The sequence below is a fragment of the Mchenga conophoros genome, linkage group LG15, assembly GCF_057382185.1.
Source record: "Mchenga conophoros isolate Kocher_MC1m ecotype Shallow Benthic linkage group LG15, M_conophoros_male_GT1.1, whole genome shotgun sequence".
Classification (NCBI taxonomy): domain Eukaryota; kingdom Metazoa; phylum Chordata; class Actinopteri; order Cichliformes; family Cichlidae; genus Mchenga; species Mchenga conophoros.
In genome coordinates this window covers 12,355,277-12,378,857 of record NC_140540.1, presented here as the reverse complement: position 1 = coordinate 12,378,857, position 23,581 = coordinate 12,355,277, and the positions used below count along the sequence as shown (strand labels likewise).

General features: G+C 42.0%; 1 protein-coding gene across 2 annotated transcripts in view; it reads left to right on the top strand.

Moving 5' to 3' along the window:
- The window catches only part of syne1a (spectrin repeat containing, nuclear envelope 1a), a 142,346-nt gene that overhangs the window by 44,898 nt on the left and 73,867 nt on the right, over positions 1-23,581 (top strand). For both annotated transcript variants that reach the window (XM_085247598.1, XM_085247597.1), the window contains exons 37-59: positions 384-507; positions 594-760; positions 909-1,062; positions 1,202-1,857; positions 2,163-2,342; positions 2,451-2,604; positions 4,107-4,265; positions 4,868-5,050; positions 5,142-5,243; positions 6,420-6,623; positions 7,085-7,292; positions 7,950-8,062; positions 8,359-8,564; positions 8,678-8,839; positions 8,936-9,215; positions 9,378-9,550; positions 10,761-11,070; positions 11,187-11,351; positions 12,719-13,078; positions 14,520-14,656; positions 20,085-20,262; positions 22,405-22,587; positions 22,778-22,921. In XM_085247598.1, the coding sequence (XP_085103724.1) occupies positions 384-507; positions 594-760; positions 909-1,062; positions 1,202-1,857; positions 2,163-2,342; positions 2,451-2,604; positions 4,107-4,265; positions 4,868-5,050; positions 5,142-5,243; positions 6,420-6,623; positions 7,085-7,292; positions 7,950-8,062; positions 8,359-8,564; positions 8,678-8,839; positions 8,936-9,215; positions 9,378-9,550; positions 10,761-11,070; positions 11,187-11,351; positions 12,719-13,078; positions 14,520-14,656; positions 20,085-20,262; positions 22,405-22,587; positions 22,778-22,921 (4,702 nt within the window). The remainder of the gene's footprint in view (positions 1-383; positions 508-593; positions 761-908; positions 1,063-1,201; positions 1,858-2,162; positions 2,343-2,450; positions 2,605-4,106; positions 4,266-4,867; positions 5,051-5,141; positions 5,244-6,419; positions 6,624-7,084; positions 7,293-7,949; positions 8,063-8,358; positions 8,565-8,677; positions 8,840-8,935; positions 9,216-9,377; positions 9,551-10,760; positions 11,071-11,186; positions 11,352-12,718; positions 13,079-14,519; positions 14,657-20,084; positions 20,263-22,404; positions 22,588-22,777; positions 22,922-23,581) is intronic.

Here is a 23,581-nt window from a genome sequence, read left to right as displayed (position 1 = left end):
TAGCCACATGCTGGCTGTTTAAATTGCCCAAGCTTTAGCGCTTCCTTTTATTTACCCAGCCGGTGACTCTTTTTGAAATGAACTCAATTATGTTTTTGCCACTAAACTTCAGCAGAGTTTATGTGTGTCTGTTTGTGTGTGTGTTCGGCTTAGTGTCTCTGCAGTTAGCCTCATCCTGTATCCTGCAGGTATATGTATAAGGGATTACTTCCAGCACTGGGTGCACTGGGAAGATATGGTTGCCCCATTATGACCTTGTCACTGATACTAGGGTTTGGTCAGATTTAAGAAAAAAAAAAAGTGAACTTGTAATTGTGTGTGTCCTAAGGGGATGCAACTTATATTTTCCTTGATTTTAATACATGCAACATCTGCATCTACAGATATGAAAAGGAAAATTTGTCCATGAAAAGCTGGCTGGACAGGTGTGAGTCTGTGTGCTGCCCAGACACCGAACTGCTCTCTGCAGATAAAGTAAAGCTTAGGAATGAATTACAAAATGTGCAGGTAAAATCTTTTTACTTTTCTGTATTTGTTTCTACAAGAAAGTTTTGTTATTTTATCTAATTTGCATTGATGATATGCCTATCCAGGAAATGCAGGTAGAGACGGTGTCACACGAGACTCTCCTTCAGGGTCTCGTGAATCTCGGCCTTTGCTTGTACCCCACGGCACCCGAAGCTCGTATCCAGGAGCTCAGTGATGATCTCACACAACTACAGGAGAGATGCGCTTCTGTGAAGAACAGCATATTACGCAGGTATTTTTTAGGGTGATTGATTATGATATAGCTTATTTACATCTGGGTTACAGTATGTAAATGGATCCTAGAATTTTTTTTTTAAATTTACATTTAAAACAGTCACTTCCATATTCTCAGTCCATGCTTTTCCCACCCTCACTTTTAGGATAAAGCGGTTGAAGCTGCAGTTGGAGCACTTGGAGCAGTTTGATCAGGCACTGCTGCCCCTTACCCAGTGGAGTGAAAACTTCCTGTCTCTCTTGAGAAGCTCTTCCCAGGTTGATATTGCTGATCTTGAGGCTGTGTTTATTAAGCTGAAGGTGAGAGATCAATAACTTGCTGTCAGCACTGATGTCCTTTATAGGCTGTATGTATATTGGAGCAGTTTTAGTAAACAAGTTTGCATCAATTGCTGTTGGAGCTCACATAAATGTGTCTAATTGAACAATCGTGTTGCAGGAGCATGAGGCACAGCTACAGGAGAATGCATCACTGAGAGAGACTCTCCATAAAAAAGAGTCCTTCCTGCTTTGCTCTTCCACCCCAGAGGCCCAAGAGCAGCTCCAGGCATGGAGAGAGGACTGCCTGCAACCTCTCAGTGAATCCCAACGTCTCCTGCTGCTTCGTAAAGAGTGCCTGACCGAGTTAAACACTTTCCTCGAGAAGCATAAAATGGCTGCTAAGGCCGTGCGTCGCCTTCATGAGGCTGTGGAGGGCAGAGGGAGCTGGGACCCTTCCAAAGCTGAAGAGCTGCATCGCAAAATAGGAGAGGTGGCTAAAGAAGTGGCCCGACTAGAGGCTGAAGCTGTCGGGTTAGATGGGCAGCTGAGCAAAGCACATCTGCACCTGTGTGGAGCAGAGTGGAGGGGATCTAAAGATGCCAGCCATCCTCAGGGAAGAACATCTTGCAGAGGACAGGCGGTGGCCCTGACAATGGCTCTGGAGGAGGTGCAGAGGGGTGTGGGGTGGAGACAAAGTGAAGCGGATGCTTTAGGGGCTTTGTGGAGCTCCTTCAGAGAGAGAAGAGAAGAAGTGATGAAGAATTTGAAGAAACTGTTGGACGATGCAAGACAGGAGGGCATCAGAGAGAGCTCTGTACAGGCCTTTCACAACAGGTTTATTCATTTTAATTTTGACACTTCAGCCCAGTAAATATATCAGTATTCATAGTATCAGCACAGTTGGTAATGTCGGCTTTCAGTAGTAATAATGCTGTCAGTCCTTGCTTCATTCCTACTTTTTGCATTTCTACTGCCTACTATGAACCTTTGATTCAAAGATCTACTGTATGCCAGAGTCTATTGTCTATTACAGAAGCCAACATACAGGCAGACAAATTTAATCTCCTGGAAATTGAGATGTAATATGTTGGAAGCAGGCTACTAATCTCCATTGTTTTCTTCTGCATCTATTCTCCCAGGATGCGTTTCTTTGTCCAGCTGGAGGATGAGCTCCAGTCCCTGCAGCACTCGCAACGGTGGTTAGAAGAAAAGGGAAACCAGCTGGCCCAGAGAGACAGTGAGCTGGCAGGAGAAGCACTCAGGGAGGTAGCTCTGGTGAAGACAGCCTGGGATAACGTCAGGACGCTAATCATCAACAGGTAAGAGATTAATTTTCTCTCACCCATCTGTTTTTTTTTTTCATCTTTTACCACCTGCTTTAAAAAAAATAATATATTTGACGTTTTCTGATTTGTTTTAACATGCAGTCAGGAACACAGTGGAGTTGTGTTAGATCTTCTTCGCCAGTTCCACCACCTGAAGTCGATCCTCACCACACTCATGGAGAGCGCTCAGGCCGTCGCTCACAATCTGCCCGACCACAACCACAGTGCTCAGGAAGCCAAAAGGACTTTCACGCAAGTCAGTAGTTTATGTTTATTCTCAGAAAAGTATTGAATTATTACATTTCTGTGCATCAGACTAAAAAAAATGACCATCACAGAATTGCTTGGGGAAAAATATACAAGGAAAAGTAATTTCTCTAAATAAATACAAAATAAATAATTCAAGGGATGAGGGACATTTAAAAAATCCACTAACTAGAAAACTACTTGACCCAGGTGCTTCAATTTTTTATAGGTCTACCAATCTACTTTGTGATTAGGGATAGTTGCAAAGGCACCCAGCACACATGCTCTCTTCTTGGCCAGAAAAAAACTTGGCTGTGAAGGGTGGATAAATTGAATGAAAACATCTTGCTCTGCTTTCAAAACAGTCTTTGGCTGCTATACATAAAAATGAGTGCCTTATAAAACTCATAATGACAAAATGTGAAAAATGATCATCAGAAATTTGGGATATAATATATAATATTAAGAGAAATCTGCTTCTTCTAATTAAGTGAGTTTATATTTTGTACATGGTGTCATGGCTGAAGAAATTATACTGAAGTTGGGTCTAAATGTGGGTTTTTGTTTTGTGGTAGGGGTTTCATATTCGATCTGTAATCTCTGTAAAACCTTTCACCTGATTTGGACTGGGTTTTTTTTTTTTTAAAAAGATGTGCCCTGTATATGAGAAATTATCAACAAACATCAGTTCATCAACTCAAAATTATGATTTCCACAGATCTGGCATCGGGGATTGGAGTTACATCATTGTATGTTAGCTTAAGTTATCCTCATGTTCATAGAGCCATACTACCAGATACTTAATAACAATTGAATGCCATGCTTAAGTAGTTTTTTAATAGCACGATTTTTAAAAGGGCTACTAGGAAAAGCATTTGAAAAGATGTTTTTGAGAAGATCTATTGATTGGTGTGAGGGATTTGATGAGCTAACATGAAATGAACCTATTGTTAATTTTAAAGAATTTATACAGTAGTAATTTATATAGCAATCAAATTGGTAACTTTAATTGTGAGCCTTGTTATGGAGTCAAAAAGGACAGTATCCATTCCTCTCAAAGATTTTTTTTTTTCATTGTTATGACTTGTTGGAACTTTTGATGGTCGAAAGTGTTTATTCATTATGATTTTACCTACTATAATGAGTTAAAATATCTACTACTGTTAAAACCGGATATGATAGATCCAAGTATGATTTTATTTTTTGTATGAAAACTTATGTAATAATGTTTTTATGAGCTAAGAAGAAAAATCAGCTTTAGTGTCATTTTCTGGTAATTCAATGAGTTTTAAGTGAGTAATAATCTGTTTTCATCAAGGAAATTAGTCTGAAAAGTTTCACAGCTTTCTCTGTGGTTTGACTGTTTTTATTGTATATTAGAAAAAAACAGGAGGTGGAGGAAGAAGAAACTTGTCTTATATTTATTTAGCAAACCAAATCTCAGAAACTTACCTCCCCACTGAACAGTATCTCTCCCTCCTGTTGCCATTTCCCTTGCTGTGTTCTCTTCAGCATAAAGCCATAAAAGATGAACTGAGAGAAAAACAGGAAGACATGGACCAGTTCATCAGGACGGTCGAGGACCTGCAGAGGGAGCTGGAGAAGGTTCCCAACTGTGAAATGTCCTCCATCCAGAGAGACACAGAGACACTTAGAGAGCAGTGGCTGGCGGTGAGTAGTCTTTAGTAAAGATAAATGCACAATACTGACTTTCTGTTATTTCAGGTGTTTTGAAGTGAAATATTTTTGTAACATCAAAAAGTTTCCCAGAATTTTCCACATCTAAATAAAAAACTGAAAAAAAATCCATAAACTATAAATGGTGTTTTCCCCGAGTCTGGGCCTGAAGTACAATAATAACTATGAAGGGTATGAACAAATCTGTGTGAGTATAAAAAAACATTCATCTCTGCTGAACACCTGCACCGTCACTTTTTTCAATTATATTTTTTCTCTGCTTTTTCTTTTCTTTTATCTACATTTTCTCCTCTTTTGAGTTGTTGTTGTCTGCTCAGCTGTCGAAATGAGACAGAGAAATAAATAAGTCTAGACAGGTTATCTGCATCTCTGTCTCTCTCTCTCGCTTCTCACTTGCACATCTGTCAGACTAATTAGGCAGCGATTTTCTTCCATCTCCCTGTAAAGCATACATCCCCTGTTACAGAGAGAAAGCCAAACACAAAGGAGGTGGGCCTTCCTCTCCTCTTGATTGAGATGCATTATTCTCTTACATACCTCACATAGTGTCCTGGTCTCTCTTTTTCTCTTTTAAGATCGCAGAGAAAATACAAACCAATACAGAAAGATTAGGCTACTGTGTGAAACTCTGGGATGACCTCAAGGCCGCAGAGCATGACATCAACCAGTGGACCAGTGGATCCATCGCTGATCTAACTGACGCTGTCGCCAGTCTCAGTGACAAGGAGAAGACAGAGGCCCAGCTTGCGTCCTTTCAGGTCAGAGTACGCTGCGTGAAAGTGTGCGCAAATGAATGTTTGCTCAGATGACGGTGAATGTTATTTCATTGTCTTGCACTTTGATTCATAGGAGGAGGTTGAAAAGAGGGAGCACATGCTGGATGTTTTGGAGGAGAGAGTGGCAGATTTGAAGGCTCGAGCCAAACTGCAGGAAATCCCATTACAAATGCAGGTAAATGTATAGGAGAAGAGAAAAATAATGCAAGGTATTATTCATCAAAGATTAAAACCACAATATGTGGAACCCAGACTTCTTCTCTGATCATGTGCAGATTTCGCGTATAGAATAAGTAGACACTGAAACATCCAGTGCTGACAACCTTTTTTTTGCGCCTTGGTTCAGTCTTCCTGCATCCAGTAACCCTCCTCCTCTCATCTACACCTGTTGCCACTGCTGTTGTGCTCTTGTTGTGTTACCAGTAAGAGCTTCAGAGGGACATTTGAGAGTGCTAAGCAGTTATAAACGTTAGACGGTGTGCAGAAGCTCAGTGCATTAATGTACATGCAGCAAAACCGGCAGGATTATGTGACAGAGACACATCAGGAGGATTAGGTGACAGCCGTGGCAGATAAAAGGAGGGGCCATTTAATTGCTGTAGCCAAGGGGCAGTACTAGTGTGTCAGTCAAGCTCTGCTGTGTGTGTTTAGAACATGTTTTGTAGTGGTGTAAACAGCATATTTACACCCATGTACGTTACAACACAATTTATTGACTTACCTATTTATTTTTAGCTTATGACACCTGTGGTTAAAATATTTTTTTTCTCAGTTTTTTCTTGTTTATAAATAACCGTTCTATTAATTCGGGGTCTCTTTCGTGGCCGTCTCTCCTTACCATAGTACAGCACATTACAGAAGTCACATTTATCTTCATTATTCTTCCAATTAATTTGCTATGCTATACTGCCTCTCCCTTCCACTTCCCTCAGTCCTCTGCAGGAGTACTAATTCCCCCTGTTGCTGGCTGCCTGGAAGAGTGCATCAGTTTTTTCCCCCATTTATAGGGCCAGGGCTTTGAACAAACAAAATAGTGATAAATCCCTCTGTGATCTTGGACAAAGCCATGGTCCTTGATCCCTGTGTAATTTACTTTCATCTGATTTATGTGGTTCATGCTTTACTCCTAGAATTTCTGCTCCAAATTGCCTCTTGATTGACTTAAACTTTACAAATAAGCGCTCTCAGTTGAGCTGAAGACAAATAAAGTATCTGTACCTTCTACTCAGGAGGAACTTATAGTCACAAATCTATGAAACCGTAAATCAAATCTATGAAACCGTACTGGACCAATAATTAAACATACTCTTGTGTTGTTTAAATGTGACTAAAACTGATTCTCACACGTCAGGTCCTGCAATCAGATCTGAGGAAGAAAATGGCCCATGCTGAGGAGGTGTACAATCAGGCCAAGCACACTCTGACCTACTTCAGTTTCCAGAAAGAGCGACTGGAGGACCTCATGTCCCAGATGGCCCAGCGGCTGGAGGCAGTCGAGGGTTCCTTATCGGACCTCACCGAAACTACTTCCCCTGAAGACATTGGCACTGTTAAGGTATGGCATTATCAGTTCCTTCAGTAAGACAGAAAAACTCACAAAAAACTGTACAAAGTTTATTTTATTTACACACCTACAACTAGCTTATTACCTAATTAGTTAGAGGAACTAATCATAATGTGCTAATTATTGTTATTCTAGCAGGAAACTCCTCAAAAGTATTTCCCTAATAAAAATCTGAGCACCATAGGCGGTGTAGTAGGTGTTCTTTCCTTTAAGAAGGAAAGAAATGTTTACATCATAGAATTTTGATTCCTGAAGGAAAACGCCTGTCCTGATTAGTGATGCTTTTCTGGAGGACAGATGTCAAACCAGCAACAGATCAGCATCTGTTCTGCTAGAAGAGACTGTTGCCTTAGGACACATTTGCAGGATAGACACAGTACAACACATACAGAGCACATAGCTATAAACGTGCAGAATTATTTGCATAATTTCTCACTGTGGTCCATTTCCAGGACCTGCAGAGTGTCGTGCAGCAGCAGAGGGCAGACATGGACTCGGCTAGAGATGCCCTGACTGCTCTGTGCAGATCGCATCCCTCTGAGGAGCTGTCACGCCTCTCGTCTGATCTCACCTCCATTGCCAAACGAACCGAGACCGTTTCCCAACGCTGTGCCAAGACCAGAGGAAACCTGCAGGACGGTCTGCAGCTCCATTTCAACGGTAAGCGATCATCAGTTTTGCTCAGATTTTGTTTGTGGCGTTGATGATGTATCAGCTAATTTACAAAAGGTGCTTAATTCTTCTTCATTCTGATGCACCGAGCGATCTTATCTATCAGTAATAGTAAGTAGCCGCAATAACTTATTCCCTGATGAGGACAAATTAAAATTTTTAATAACACTTAAAATGCCATAATCACCCAATCAAACATTGCACTGTTACACGAAGCAGAGCCATTTGTTCGTGTTAGTAGTGCAACAGATTTGCTGTTGATTATCCTACATTTTCCCCAGAGCGCACTCAATCCGCCCACTACAGCCCACACTCCATTGACACACATGCTGTCAGGTACACTGGTGCACTCTCACTGCGCCGACACACACCTGTGCCTCGGAGAGTAATGTCGCTCTCGTCACATCTGCTCTCGAGGGACTCATTTTGGGCTTGTTGCCAAGGCAACCTAGCACTCCATAGCGTGGACACGCCCACACTTTCCATCTGCCTTAACACACTGCCTGCTCTCACACTTCTTATTCAGGTTTCTTCACTTTAAAATGTTTTTTCTGCCATAATCTGCAACATATCCGTCTTCCTCGACTTGTCGCTGTATGTTTCTTCAGCTTTTAACTCATCTCTTCTTCCTGTTCCCTCAATCAGAGCTTGTCCAAGACTTCAAATCCTGGCTAGCGATTCTCAAGTTGGAGCTGAAAGAATGCTCTAACCCGTCAGGAGATGTTGTCCTCCTAGGAGCCAAGTTACAAAGGTTAAAGGTACGTTACTTGTTGCTCTTTTTCTCTGTGCAGATGTAAGGGCTATGAAGTGCATATTCCACTTAAAAGTTCTAAGGAGGTTGACTTTTTGATATGAGCATGCTACAGTATAAACAATTTGTATTTTTAGAAACATATATCTGTACCTTCCACATAATTTATTAGTATAAGTCATAAGTTACACTGGGCTTGTAAATAATAAACACTTTGAGTTGTTTAAATGGATGAAAACACACAAAAAAGTCCTGGTCTGAAGATTTTGGCTCTTTATTTAGAGACGCATCCTATGTTCACAGGTATCACTTCAGCGGATTTCAGAGGGTGAGGAACGCCTCTCTCAGGTTTCTAAAGAGGCTGGGAAACTCCAGCTCCACCTACCTAAAGCTGGAGCAGTGCAGGTTCAAGAGAACCTCTCTGCCTGCCAGCGAGAGTGGAGGAGCTTTCTGGATGGTTGTTATCAGAGCAAGCTGGACTTGGAGGAGAGCGTTGGCCTTCTGAAAAAGTAACACCCTCATTTATGGTTATTTCTTGCTTTTATACAAACGAATTTGAATCAAATAGAAATATGGCTCTCATTAATTCTTTTTTTTTCTTCCTTCCCCTCTTTTCCCATAGTTTTGACGACTGCGTGCAGGGTATAAGAGACTGGCTAAAGCAGATGGATCTCAGTCTTAAGGCTGAGCCAGTTCTTGGGGGAGAAAGCCAGCAAGGTGCCCCAGACACCACAGAAGAGCTGGAGAGGATGGAGCAACTCCATAAGGAACTGACAGAAAGAAGGTTTGTATATGAGGGTGTCTGTGGCCATATGCTATATATGTCACAGCATAAGTTACTGAATATTCAGAACAATAATATATCAATTTCTTTTGTAAGGGAATCTATTGAGCAACTCTGCCAGGAAGCCCAGGCTCTATCTGAGGCAGGCCGCGGGTCAGGAGGAGAGGTCAGAGTAACAGGCCAGCTACAGATGGAGCACCAGGCCCTACTGAAGGCAGCCAGGGAGAGGCTCAGAGGCTGCCAGGAGAGCCAGGCTTTTGGAGACACTCTCCAGGGGGTTTGGGCCTGGCTGGAGGAGATCCAGGAGCGACTGGGTACAGTCGACAGCACGATGGGGACCAAAGAGCAGTTAGAGCAAAGGCTGGAGACGGTGCAGGTGAGAGGACAACAAGACTACATCTGCATGTATTCTTTATTTAGGTAATTCACCTTTATTACAATCTAGTTTTTCCAGTGAACACAAGAGGGGGCTGTTTGCTTAAGATATATTTATATATTTTTTATTTTTATTTTTTACTCTGAATGTCTGTTTGCACAGGATATCCTGCTTTTGAAGGGAGAGGGTGAGGTCAAGTTAAATATGGCAATGGGTAAAGGTGAGCTCGCCCTGCGCAGCTATGGCGCCGCCGGACAGGAAGTGGTTCGCTCTCAGCTGCAGGAACTGGAGGACGCATGGGCTACACTGCTTGTGACAGCCATGAGTTGCCATAGGTACAACTACTCACTTTAACTATCACCTGCAATTTGTTATAAACTACAAATGATAATCTAATGAGTAAAGAAGCATTCCTACCTTTAACAAATTTTGCATGCAGTTATAGAATACATGTATGCTTTTGGATAAAGCACTTTGGTTAGCACGGTCACCTAACATCAAGAAGTTTCCACGTTTGAACCCTAACCGGGGCTTTTCTGTGTGGAGTTTGCATGTTCTCTCTGTGCGTGGGTGGGTTTCCTCTGAGTACTCCTCAAGGTATGCAAAAATATGCATGTTAGGCTAATTCCTGGTTCTAAATTGGCCATGGATGTGATGCAGATAAAGTGCTTAAAATTCAAAAAGCACTGTATGGATGTGTGGATAAATTTGGCTTGTAGAGTGAAGCACTTTGACTGGTCAGTGAGACTAGATGAGCTCAATATAAATGCCAGTCAATCCCCATTTCTCTGCCACTGAAACATTTGCCCATGAACATTTAAGAGAGGATGTTTCTGTTTGCCAAAAAAAAAAATTCTCTCTTAGGAACAGGTTATTTTCATCACCACAGATTGATGTGTCGGTGCTGTTAATTACCATTAGGTTAAATAAATAATGAGAAGTATGTGTCTCATTTTCCAACTGTGACTGATGTGTCTTAGTATGTGCTCTCGGGTGTGTTTGTGTGCGTGCGTGACGGCATGCATGTGCATCAGTTTGTGTGTGTATGTCTAATTGACCAATTATGGCCCCTCCTAGAAAAAAAATTGATCCCATTAGGGACTAAATGGTGGATGGCAAACAGTGGGTCACACGTGCGGTGTGTTTGTGTTGAAAGGGGAGAGGGATAACAGGAGGCGAGGGGTAGCAGGTGAATTAGAGGTGTGTGTGAGTATGTGGATATTGGCACTATTTGCACAGGCAGGGGTAACAGATGGCAAGGAAAATTATGGGTGTGTGTCTGTGTCCTTGTGTGTTTTGAACCTCCTGATAAAAGGGGAGAAAGGCTATAAGCCAGTATTACTGCCAGTTTGTGCTTCTTCTGCAATGCTGCAAATGTACAGGAGAGTAAAAAGGTGAAAAGATTTTTATGCACCAAGATTTAAATTAAGCAGTCTACACATGTAGTTATAAAAGATTTCATGTGTTTGTTTTTTTATTTTCTTTTATTTATTTTTTTTGCACCATTTGTAAAAGTGTATGAGAGATCTACTGTTCTGTCTCCAGTCGATTAGAGTGGACTGTGTCTCAGTGGGGAGGATACCTTGAGAGTGCCGCCCAACTGCGCTGCTGGATGGAGGTTGTGGAGCGGGAGGTGTGTGCCCCTCTCACCCCTCAGCCAGGACCTAGAGAAAAAGCTTCACAGCTGGAGAGACTCCGTGCTCTGCTGGCTGATCTAGAAGACCACCAGATGGCGCTGTCCACACTGGAGGAAAAAGCCAGAGAACTCTTCAAGAAGACTGGTGATGCCAGCTTTAACCATGGTGCTCGCACCCAGCTGCAGGTGCAGTTTGACAACCTCACAGCTTTGGTGGAGGTACAAAACATCTGCCTTTATTTATTAATTTACAATGTAGATGACCATCAACCTCTTTCACCTTGATCAAGGCTTTCGGTAATATAACGTGTACACATTTTGTGTTTCTTCTATAGGAGAGAGTACGTCTGGCACAGGCAGTGGTGTTGGAGCACCAGAACTACCTGGAGGCCGTTAGAGAGCTCACTGATTGGCTAATGACTGCAGGGGAGGAGCTACAGCACTGGTCTGACACATCAGGAGACTCCACATCCATCAAAAAGAAACTGTCAGAAGTTAGGGTAAGGAAGACAAACATTTGTTAGTCACCTCAAGCATTTCCATTCTGTGCTTACGGCCCTTTTTCGGGGACAAATCATAAAGAGTTGCAGATTATTTCAGCCCACATAAATTAAGTGATAAAACTGTAGGGAAAACACAAGTACACGGATGCTAAAACAGTATCAGCTAAACAATCTAAAATTTATTTGACATAATCTGAAATCTCTTGAGCCACTCCATGTTAACAGCATGCGGTACATGTTGGTTAAATTGTCTTTTAGTTATAAACTTAGATTATTTGAGAATTAAAACTTGGCTGGACATCTTGTAGGAATTTGTTGGGATAATTGATGTGTAACAGGCACTAATTACACATCTATTAAAGAAGGATTAACTCTTTAAACCCAATATAGACATAATGATTCTCAGTGCAGTATCAGCGACTCTTGTGTGGAAGCAATGTTTAACTTATTTAAGAATACTTTGTCTTTGGCTCTTCTGCATGCTTGAAATGTGTGTGCTGTTCTTTGTTTTGTTTTGTTTTTTTTAATCCACACCCAATTCTTGCGAAGATAACTGATTGCTGAATTATCTGAACCCATTTGATGAATACATTCTCACTATGAAGGAGAGCAAATTATGCGGGGAATTGGAATTGGTTCTCAGCTTGTTCCCATATCAGAGCCAAATATCTCAATCTCTCATGATGCATTTTACTGCCAATGCAGTATAATATGGTTTATGGTTGTGTGTAAAAGGAAAAAAGAAAAGGAGCAATGAATTTAATGCTAAATCTTTCCCTGCTCGATAACTCTGTGATTACAGAGGAGAGAAAATATGTGAGGAAAAATTGATTTGCATTTAAATTTTACACATGGGTACTAATTATCACATTATAAATGTGTGTCAGCAGAGCTATGCTGTGTGAAGCATTACAGTAGAAGAGGAGATATGATGTCTTGTGTACACAAGCTAGTTTTCATTTTTTATTTAGTGTCAAGGTTGATCTTCATAGCCATCTTCTCCCTTTTTAATCCCTCTATCAGCTCACTGCTATCGCATCACACTCAAGTGTTTTTCACATCATCTGCCTGGCTTTCCCTTAGAGAGTAAGAGGTGAAGATGGAAGGAGAGGGAAAAAAAATCACTAACAGAGCGATATTACTGATATGGAAATTAAAAATACAGCAAATCAGAATAACTGGTGCACTGACAGAATCAAAGAAGTAGATATAAACATGTAAGGTGATGAAGCAGGGGACATCTGATGAAAACACTATACGGCAGCTTTAAATAGACACCAGCACAGCCAGAGATTGCGGTTTCCTTAGCCACAGTTTCCGTAGCAACTTTGTCTCTTACCTACCTACCCTCTTTATCTCTCCAGGAGCGTGTGGAGTGTCGACTTCTGGAGGGCCGCGACCGCCTCAGCCGGGTACGTCGCAGCGCGGCGTCCACAGCGGAGCACACGGCAGCGGGAGGCTGCGAGGCCATGGATCGACAGCTGGGGGCGCTGTCCCACGCTCTGGAGCAATGGGAAGGGGCCGCTCTGAGGGCCCGGGATAGCTTGGAGGGGGCCCTGTCCGCTGCCGCGGCTTCCGAAGAGGAATATAACCGTCTGACCGCCCAGTTGGAGGAAGAGTTAAAAGTGTTTGATGGACGTCTGAGGGGGTGGAGCCAGGAGCTGGTTAAAGCTGAAGGGCAGAGTAACGGCGAGGAGGCCGTGGAGGGATGGCAGCTGGCTAAGGTACTATAGAATTTAAATAAACATAATGACAAGAGAGCCTGAATTATTATCTGTTCATTTTCTCACAATGGTGCATTTAAAAAAACAGCATCAATAATAAAAACTCGCTGGGGTGGGTGAAAGCTGACAGCGGCTATGCTGCCGTCCTATGATTAGCATTGTTTAATACAAAGTACACACACAGACACACACAGGACCCTCTGCAATTAGCCCTGCTTTCTCTGTCAGTAATTATCCATTCTATTTGTAAATCCTAAAAACAGATTAGTTTGTAAATCAGCTTTACTGGAATGATGAACAAGTGACAGCCACAATCCCATCACTTCCCCTGGTTTCCTGCTCATTCTGTCTTCCGTGCTGTCCCCTCTACCCCTCCCCGCTTTGTCTTTTTTAACCATTATTTTCCACTATCTCTCCCTCCCAAACATTCCCTCATTGTTTCTCCTGCCTATACTCCAACTTGGTTGAACTGAAGTGTGCTGAGATGTCCTTCTTGGCTGCAGGGGTTCTTTCTTAGATGCTTGTGCTCCTCACCTCCCCTGCTGCTCTGTTTCTAACCTCCACAGGATGTTTACAGTGTGACAATTTCTCTGTATTGTCAAGGCCGTGCCAACACGTTCAGCCCTATATTTCCCCTCCGGGCTTCTTCAGCCATGCCTTTCTCCGGTTTTCCTCAATTTGGGGCTGTTAAAGAACAGAGGAGGAGTTGGGTTTTTTTTCTTTCCCCTCCTCCGCTTCTCGTTCTCCTCCTTCTCCAGCCTGTTTCCTGTGTCCGGCCTTGTTTTCGTTACGCGCTTGTTTGTGTGCGTTTGAACCAATTCTACATCTGTGAGGGCTGACAGCTGAATTCCACAGGGAGAGAGCGTGAGAGAGTCATCGGGAGGAAAAATGTGTGCGAGGGAATAAGTGGAGGGAGTGGGAGGAGGGAGAGAGAAAGAGGAGAGAGCGAGAGAGTGGGCTAGAGAAAGAAGTAGAACCGCCGTAGGAGGAGGGAGCGAGGAAAGGAAAGGAGAAGAGGGAGACGGGAGCAGCGAGTCCACAGGAGCAGGGAGGGAGGGTTGTTTTAATCGTCATACGTCAGAGAGTGAGTGAGAGTCACACAGCGAGAGAGAGAGAGCTTGTACATATTTCATGGGACAGGATTTCATGACTGTGTGAGTGCAGAATGTGAGGCACGCTGAGGCGAGCTGGAGACCGTTATCCACAGCTCCTTCCTGCCACACTCCGCCAGGAACAGCAATGCTTTTGTACAGGCAGCACTGTGAGTATGTGTTTGAGCGTCTGTGTGCGCGGTTTGAATGTGAGAAGAGCGAAAACGACTGAGGCAGGGTGTGAATAGGAATGCGAGCGGACTTATTGGAGGGTGTCATGCAGATCCGTTGGGTGCTTGTGTTTCCTTGTCACACACACACTGAGCTGGTGTCTGATTTGTGCCGTTTAGGATATACTGGAGGGCTTGCAGAGCGCCGAGCCGATGGCGGAGAAGTTGAAAGGCCAACTGAATGACCTGGTGCGATACTCCAGAGACCTCGGCTCACAGTCAGACCGGGTCACGGCGCTAATCAAACAGCACAACAGGTGAGAGGAACATTTCTGCTGTAGTGATGTGATGTGGGTGAGCGAGAATTACTCCTTGGAGTGTTTGTGGATGTAAAACGAAACACTGACTGATTAACTATAGTTTATTCATGATGCCTTTTGCTTCAAGTCTGTATGATGAGGCCAAAAGCTGCTTTTTTCAAATGTAGATAGAAATGGCCCCAACTTGAACTTCCTAACCTAAAAGCCAACAAAGTTATCCAAACAAATGCTCAAGGAAAGGAAATTCAGAGTCACACTGGAGATGAAGTAAAAGGTTTTCTCAAAAGTGAAGACGTTATCACACAGATTATATGAAAACTGTGGTTTAATATAGAACAAAAATATAAATTAGAGGAAGAACCTGGAGATACTTTGGACCAGAGATGAGAAACAATGGATACCAAATGGAATAACAGCACTGTGTACAGTAAAAAAAGATGGGAATTTTATGAGTTTTCAGGAGATGGAACAAAATTTAACATTATGCAACCATTCTCCAACCATAGTAGGAATCTACAATTTAAAGAAATATAGAGTAATATCTGCATAGTACCAACAGAGGAAAGGAAATACAGCACATTATGTTAAAGCGAAATGGGCAAAAAAGAACTAGGTGTGTATATTTCTCAAGATAAATGGCTGCCTGTATGGAGAACACAGCAATCTACTACATCATCATGTAGCTTGAGAGAAAACTGTTGGAAGGGTTGAATAAAATTCTCTGTCACCCCCAATATTAAACATAAATTTCTAGTGTTCTCTAACAAAGCCATATTGAAGCCAATGTGATAAATGTAAACCATTCTCATGTCTTTTGGATCTGCCCTGGCATTGTGCAGTTTTGGGAGAGTGTTCATTTATTTATTGTTAAAATATATACAGGATCATCTCTGGTGTTGCATTTTGGTGATATAGCAGGAAATATTGTGTTGAGAGAAGACAGATGTTTGTTTAAAATCTTGGTAGGAGCCTGTGAAAAAGCCTTCCTGGAGAGATGGTACGACCCAGACCCACTATAACAAGACGAATGGCTGTAAATAGTGAGTGTAATATATGTTATGGAGTAACCGACTCATAAGATCAGACAGTGTTGAGAGATATGGACCATGTTTACACATCAATGACAGGGTGAGGACTGAAATATTAATGTCACAGGAACAAACTAGAGACAATCATTTTGGGATTTTTGTTATTTTGCTTTGTTTCACTTCTTTCTTTTGTGTATACCTGAAATGGAAAGGTGGTAACAATGTGTTTAAAAGTTAACTGATCAAAAAAAAAAATGTTTTTGGAGGTTTTTTTTCAGCTAGGATGTTCAAATCAACCTCTATTGACCAATATGCTATATACATTTTAAGTAAAAAAAATAAAATAACATAAGACAAACAAATAAACAGGAAATAATCGAAATATGTTGAGGAAACTGAATAAAAATGAATTTCATTTGTTTAATTATAGTATGCTAAAAGCAATAAGTGCAAACAAAGGCCATTGAAAAGGCATACTCTCCTTGACCCACTTGGATAGTGGAACAGTTAAAAGCAGTTGTTTTGGGGATCTGAGACCTACTGCTTGGGTAGAGGACATTAGGTTCTGAAAATCAATCTGACAGGTGGCCAGTACAGGGATTTTAGTACTGGTGTAATGTGTTTTCATTATCTGCTACCAGTTAGTCTCACTGCAGGATTCCGCAACTGCTGCATGATGAGATGAGGGCTGGTGCAGTAAAGGGTCAAAAATCCATCCTCGAGGAGAATAAACTGTTTGTAACACTCTTTATATGAGTGAGAGAAGGGATGCTTAGCTATGTCTGTCTGCCTAGTTTGCCTTTATGGGTAGCTCCCTGTGTACATAACAGACCTGGTGAGACCTTATTCAAGCAGTTGGCCTCTCTAATCATCTGATCCGAGTTTTTTGATAGACATGGCCACACTTTTTAAGCTCTTGAACTTTAGAACTACGTTCTGCAGTGGAGGCATGCATGTATGATTACGTTGAGTAAAACCAAGACACTTCCAATGTTAAAGAAATTGTGTTTTGCCTAAAAAGTCTGCATTTTCTTCTGTAGCTATCTGTTTATAGAGAGCGGAAGTGAATTAATTCGATTTAGGTTTAAGTGCAAGGTCAAAGGTGATACCAAGACTTTTGCTATGGGCTTAAAGGTTTAGTGCTAATGGTCCTAAATGGCTAGCTAAAAATGATCACAGCTGTCTGTGTGTCATTTAGATGAAGACAGTTTTTCTGTAGAAATACACATCCTAAAATATTTGTGTGACATTGGATTATCATTTGAAAGATGCATTGTACTTGTGAAAAATAAAGCCTAACGGACACATAATGCAAAAAGGGACCTAAAATCAAATCCTGAGGTACTCCATAATTGATTGAGGCATTGGAGAAAGAGAAGCTTTATTAGCTATTAGTCAACAACCTAGCCAACCTTATCCTTTAGACAGTTTTTATTAAAAGCCTGTGATTAATACAGATGATCAAGTGATTATGATGCAACGTGCAACATAACGTATAAACAAGTTATTTGCTATTTATTACTGTACAAGTATGTGATTCTGCAGATACCTGACATACTTTTTAACTGGCATATTATATAAAAATGTGTCATTTTAATGATTCAATTAAACCTGTCCTCATAATTATTGTTGATGTCACACATTATTCCATATAACAGTCTTAAAAACAGCTGTTCCATAACACAATAACAAGAGCGGGAAAGGAAAGTTCTCCTTAATTACAGCTCAAAAGCCAGGGCTATGTTTTATAAGCTCTTTTGTGTGTGTGTGTGTGTGTGTGTGTGTGTGTGTGTGTGTGTGTGTGTGTGTGTGTGTGTGTGTGTGTGTGTGTGCGCGCGCGCGCGCGCTTGTGGCAATAACACACAGAGGTCTGACGTCCGTATCAGCCAGGTGAAGGTGGAAAGGTGACGGACAACAACAGAGTCACCAGTTGCTAAGCGACATTTAACCGTCTTCCCTCACTTCCACTTATTGACTATGTTTTTGTCCTTCCCCAGTTTAATTTTATGCAACGCCGAGTGTAATTTTTTAGGGAAATTACAATTTTTTGGAAGGTCTTTTTCTTCACACTGATACCCACTTTAGTCTCTTTACTGAGCTCTAATTGCCTGCTTTAAACCCTCAAGTGAGCCCGTGTTCAATGAGCACCACTTGTTTGTGAACGCACCGTGCAGTGCCTTTTCAAAAGAACAACAGTGCATACAAAAGAGCATGCACACACACAGCCATGCACATTCAACGCATTCATGTACAAGTATAAACTTCTACCGTAGCGCAAATGATCTCCTTTATTTGCTGCTTCTCTGAAGATTTACTGGCAGACAATCTAAGTGAGGTCAGCTTTTTGGAAATGCTTTGGCAGCTAATTGGCGTCGACTGCTGATTGGCAAAACACCACCTTTCCTTATTCGTTTGGCTGTTTAGTCTGTAATAGACTTGGCCTGTGCGCTCTTTGCACCTGTCCTGCATTTAAGCGCTGCAGAAAGAAGAGTGCACAGACAGAATGAAAAAAAAAAAGGAGTCAGAGGAGAGGAGCAAAAGGCAATAACTCCCCTCCGCCCCACCTCCTCTTTATACCGCATGCCAGATTTTGTCTGTCACAGCAGAAAAAGTGCTTCTTTTACACCCGTGCTATCCCCACTGTGTTACCCTTTCATGCCCTCATCACACCGTTAAAGCTCAAGAGTGTCTGTGCCTGACTTTAATGCGTGTTTCAGTGCATTGAGATGCTACATGAGGACAATGTGTTTTTTGCCATGTTTTTCATACCTCTATTTCTGATAAGTAACCTTATTTCCCTGCTGTCATCCACGTCTCCCCCTTCCTCCTTTAACCTTCACACACTCCCCACAATGTGTGAAATCCAGTAATTGTTTTTCTTTTTTTTTGTCTTACATCATGTTTAAATCTATTTTGAATGAAACTACATGTACGTAGATTTTTTTTCTTTATCCCAGAGTTGAAAGAAAATAATTCTGCTGGTTGTACATATAGCTTATCCATATATGAACTTGTATCTATGTTGGTCATAACACACCTCACAATTTGGTTATGTAAATTTAGTGCCAGGGAGCACTGAGCAGAAGTGTGTGAAGGAGTATGGAGGTCAAGAAGACGGGTGGTTGTGTAGTGCGTCATGCTGGAGATTTGAATCTGAAATAAATTTTTTGTTGTTGCCATTTTATACTTTTAAATTGCCTAATATGGTAAAATACCTGAATTGTGTCTGGTTATAAAAACACATAACTGATTGTTGGTCTCATGATGTACTCAAAGCACCATTAACAAATTTAAAAAAATAAAAAATCTCATTGCCGATCATTTTGTAGCTGACAGCTGGTCTCCCACCCCCTCATGTGCCAATCAACAACATCCGCTCCCACTGGGCTGGTACTTTTGCTGCTGGGTCTTTTCTACTCTAAATCAACACACCAAGGCTCATTCACACATTCATAAAGATCTTTATTTTGTACCCTTAAGTGCTTTCTGACTATCATGCACACACTTAGACTGCAGTCGATGGATTGGGAGAAATTTTGGGGTTCAGTATCTTGCCCGTGGACACTTAAGCACAATTACTACAGGGGCTAGGGATCAAACCACCAACCTTCCAGTTAGTAGACGACCCAATCTACCTCCTGAGCTGCTGTAAATTTATTATCACGCTCCGTAAAGTTAGGAGTTGTCATCAAATTTCGCTGACATTTTCATTTTGTGTGTTCTGTTTGTGCATCCCTTTAGATTATTATGGTTTCTTGTGTTTTTAGCTATCCTTTAAAGCTTCAAATCTCAGTCTCATTCAACAAGTGATTTTATTATGCTTCAGTTACATACCTGCTGTACCTTGTGGTTAATATATTAATAGCAGAAAAATTCCTCTGGATGAAAAGCTTCATTCTCCTAAAATCCAAATTTGAAAGTGTACCTTTGATATTCTGTCAAGCCTCGCTGTGACCGCTTCCTCACATATCTCCTCCATCTCATCTCTTTCTTATAGCATCAAGCTGTCGTGCCTCGTTCCCTCCATCTTGTCACCCATGTGAACTCTTGCCCCAGTCATATGTTGCCTCTCAACCCCCCTCCCACACAGTGCCCCTTAGCGCCATCCCCCCGCTCTCCCTCTTTGCCCCAGCGCTCATTCCTTCCACTTCACCCACTTTGCCATTTCTCCACCTGCCCATTTCTCATCCCTGGCTCATCCTCCATGACGTGAGTACAGTCTGGACAGTATCAGAGCATCAGCACGTGTCTCCTTTGTTTTGATGGACACATGGGCAGTAAACACTTCCTCTGTTTGTAGCTTCGTTCTTTCTTTGTTCATTTCTCACGGGAGATTTCAACCCATGAACAACAACTTAAATGAGGCCTTTTCTTTCTTTTCTTCTTCTTTCCTGCAGTCTGAGTCTTCGTGCATCCAGGGAATGTCAAAATAAGGAGCGCTTGTTGGAGCAAAGGTTTCGTGCAGCCCTTAGAGACTTCCAGCAGTGGCTGGTCAATGCCAAAATCAGCACTGCCAAATGCTTTGATGTGCCACAGACTGTCACAGAGGCCTCCTCTGCTTTGCAAAGGATTCAGGTAAGGGATATAATTTGCAAAACCCTTATGTACAGCTAAAAAAAAATTTATTCTTCCTGTGTGTGTGTGTGTGTATGCGCATGTGTTTTTTAAGGGGACATATAACTGTAGTAAAATTGAAGTTCATTGTCTTCTTTGCACAGGTGTTTTTCCAAGACAGACTTACCTGATGCAGGAATTAATCACAGATTTAATCACATTTTTGTCATATTATTCCAGGGCAGACTGAAGTAATACCAGCATATCAAGCAGTTTTTTGGGGATGGAAACGTAACTAAATATTACTGTAGTCAAGTCTTTTGAGAAATAACATTTTCAATAACTTGTTTTGTGCTCATTCATATTGATGTCTCGGAGCTGCCAGCCAGTGTGGCCGTATGATATTTTTTCTACAGGCAGATTGCTTCTGTGAGTGTCTGTTGATAGTAGAGGTAGGGAGTGTCATTTATTCACTTACATAAACCAGACTTTTCCTGCCTCTCGGGGTGATGATATTAACAAGCTTCTTGTCATAAAAGCCATTTGTCTGCTCCTTGAGAAGCTGCAACCTTGCATCAGTTTGAGTCCACTTAAATCCACTCTTGCTAATTACAGACTGGTTCTCGCTTTTTATTTTGTTTCCATAGAGGCAGGCTAAGCAACAATATGGTACTACAAAGAAAAGCAAAAGATGTAGTAGTTAAACAATCAATCCTCTTTCATTGGATGTTTGCTCAAAGGGAAGCGTGTGTGAACATGCCCACTGTTGAGTGTCTGCTGGTGGGCTTGTTGGAGTGATGGGACCTGCAGTAGCCTGGATAAGCTAGAAATGGGCTCATAGCCAAAAGAGATAAGAGAAAGCTCCACAGTGGGGTCTCTCAGCCTTTCTCTTCAAAATATCTGTGTGTCTCTCTTTCTGAGAAGTCTCTGAAATTCTGGCAGGTCTGGCAGCCTCTTCAGAGCACCGCAGGGTTCTGGCTAATAGTCAGCTGCTTGTCTGTGAAGGTGGACATCCCCACATCCATGCACCGCATTACTATCAAGCAATGTGCTATTATTTCTAAACTCTGCATTCTCAGACCATATTTTGGAGCTCTTAGATGATCGACGAAGCAGTGAATCAACAGTTAGGTGGTCAGGGAGAGTGAGTTCAAAATGGCAAAGCAACGTGTGGTTATTTGACAAAATAATTTGCTGGAAATCCTCTGCAGGGGTTTAGCAAAGTCTGCTCCTTTAGAAGTTTCTAGTTTTTTGGATGAGAGGGATTTTCATACTTTCTGACTAGAGAGGCAATCATGTTTTATTTATTATTGACTTGGTGAGGAATGTGGAACAATGTTTCCACATGGCTGACCTCCAGGAGGGCTAGCGTGGGAGGGGCTGGGGTATCCATTGTGTCATGCTTAATTGGTGGTATACGGTTACACTGGCAGGGTGAGAAAGACAGCAAGTGTGGAAAAGAAAAAGAGCGAGCAAGTAAATGAATGTAGAACACAGAGAGCGAAACGGTGACGGAGACTTTCTTTTCTTGTGTGTGCCTTTTACTTTACCAAGTGTGTGTGTGTGTGTGTGTGTGTGTGTGTGTGTGTGTGTGTGTGTGTGTGTGTTTTGAGGAGGCTGAAGCTAGATAGTGTGTGTAAGTGATGTGCTGACTGCACAGATGGTGGAGTGGTCCCTGCTGCGCTACTGTCATCGGCTCAGCTCAGAGGGAGGGGTGTCTGTGTGTGTGCATGCTGCATATGCGTGTTTATCCTAATATGTGTGTGTACATTGCCGGTGGGTGTGTATGAAGGCGCTTTGTAAAAAAGAAAAAAAAAAGCAGACACATTTCAGGCTCATTGACTTCCCTTATCTGTTATTGCGTCTGTGGGTCAGGCCACTTCTTCATATGCATGTAGAATTAGTAATGACTTCATCTAATGTAATTACTGCTTTTCACAATGTAGGGTCACATTCTGGGACCTTGAGAGAAAATTTGTTGACAATGTAGAGAATGGCTTTGTTACCCGTCAGGCACTGCAGCAAAAGGCAAAAAAAGAAGAAGTTTGGGATAGTCATTCAGTCTTTTTTTCCCCTCCTTTCACACCCTTCTCCCTTTGTGTGCGTGCTTCAGTTAAATAGTCACTGCTCCTTTGTCTTTGTCTGTGTACTGTATCCCCTTAGGAGTTCTTGAGTGACAGGGAGAATGGCCAGGCCAGGCTTAGTACAGTAGGAGCCAGTGGGGAGCTGCTGATGGCTGTAGTGTCCAAGGACAGGGTGGAGGGAATCAAGGCCAAGGTGGCAAATGCGAGAGAAGACTGGAAGAGCCTGATGAATAACCTGCAAATGAGAGAAGATGCTCTCAAGGTTGGTGCATTGTTTTCCGTGCTTAGCAGATGGCTGCAAAATTACATCAATGTGTATTTAATGTGCAAGAAAGCAAGCAATCATTAGTTTCATTTTTTTATCAGAGAGCTCACTTTCTCTGATATTTGTACAGTTTGTGCAAATTCAGAACCTCAAAAGGTGTATTTAACAAGTTACTTCACATTTGCAGAACCTGCAGGCCCAGATGACAGAGTTTGAGGCCAGTGCTGAGCCTCTGCAGGAATGGCTGAACAGCACAGAGGTCAGAGTTCAGGAGAGCAGTGCTCGCCTACATGACCTTCCAGCCAAGAAGCAGGAGCTCAGCAAACTACAGGTACTGTGAAGCCCACAGTCGTGCTCATGATTCTCCCTGGACATTACAGTCCTCTTACAATGACATTACTTCTGCGGTTATTGTGGCTGATGAAGGGTCAATCTGTTAGTCCACCCCTGTAGCAGTACATCAGGACATTTTAATCAATACTGTAGGGTCCATTTACTGTTAAATTGCATTACGTTAGTGAGGCTGCCCCTTTTACATTTCTCTTCTCAGCTGCTCTCACTGATGTTTTCTAATTTCCTCTCTTCACTCAAATAAACCTTGTCATTACACCGCAAATTGAATATTAAGTAGATTTTCCAAGGATACTAAATAGTCAGCTCTCCATCAGATATGGATCCCTGAAGTACAATTTCAATTCACTGGGGAGAAGAGAAGGACCTAATTACATTTTTCGAGCACCACTGGATCAAAATAGAGCTGCGTCTTGACACAATAGTCAGAAGAAAAGTCCAGAAATCTAATTAATTCTCCTTCTGTCAAAGCTGAAGCACTGCGTGGCTAAAAGGCCTTTTTCAGAATGCGATAACAGCCTCTGCCACGTCTGGCAGAGACAAAAAGGGAAGACAGGCATGAAGCGTTAAAAAAGATAAAACTGACAAAGGAAAAAAAAAAAATCAAACCCATCTCAAAGCTCTGCTCGTATCATTGTTG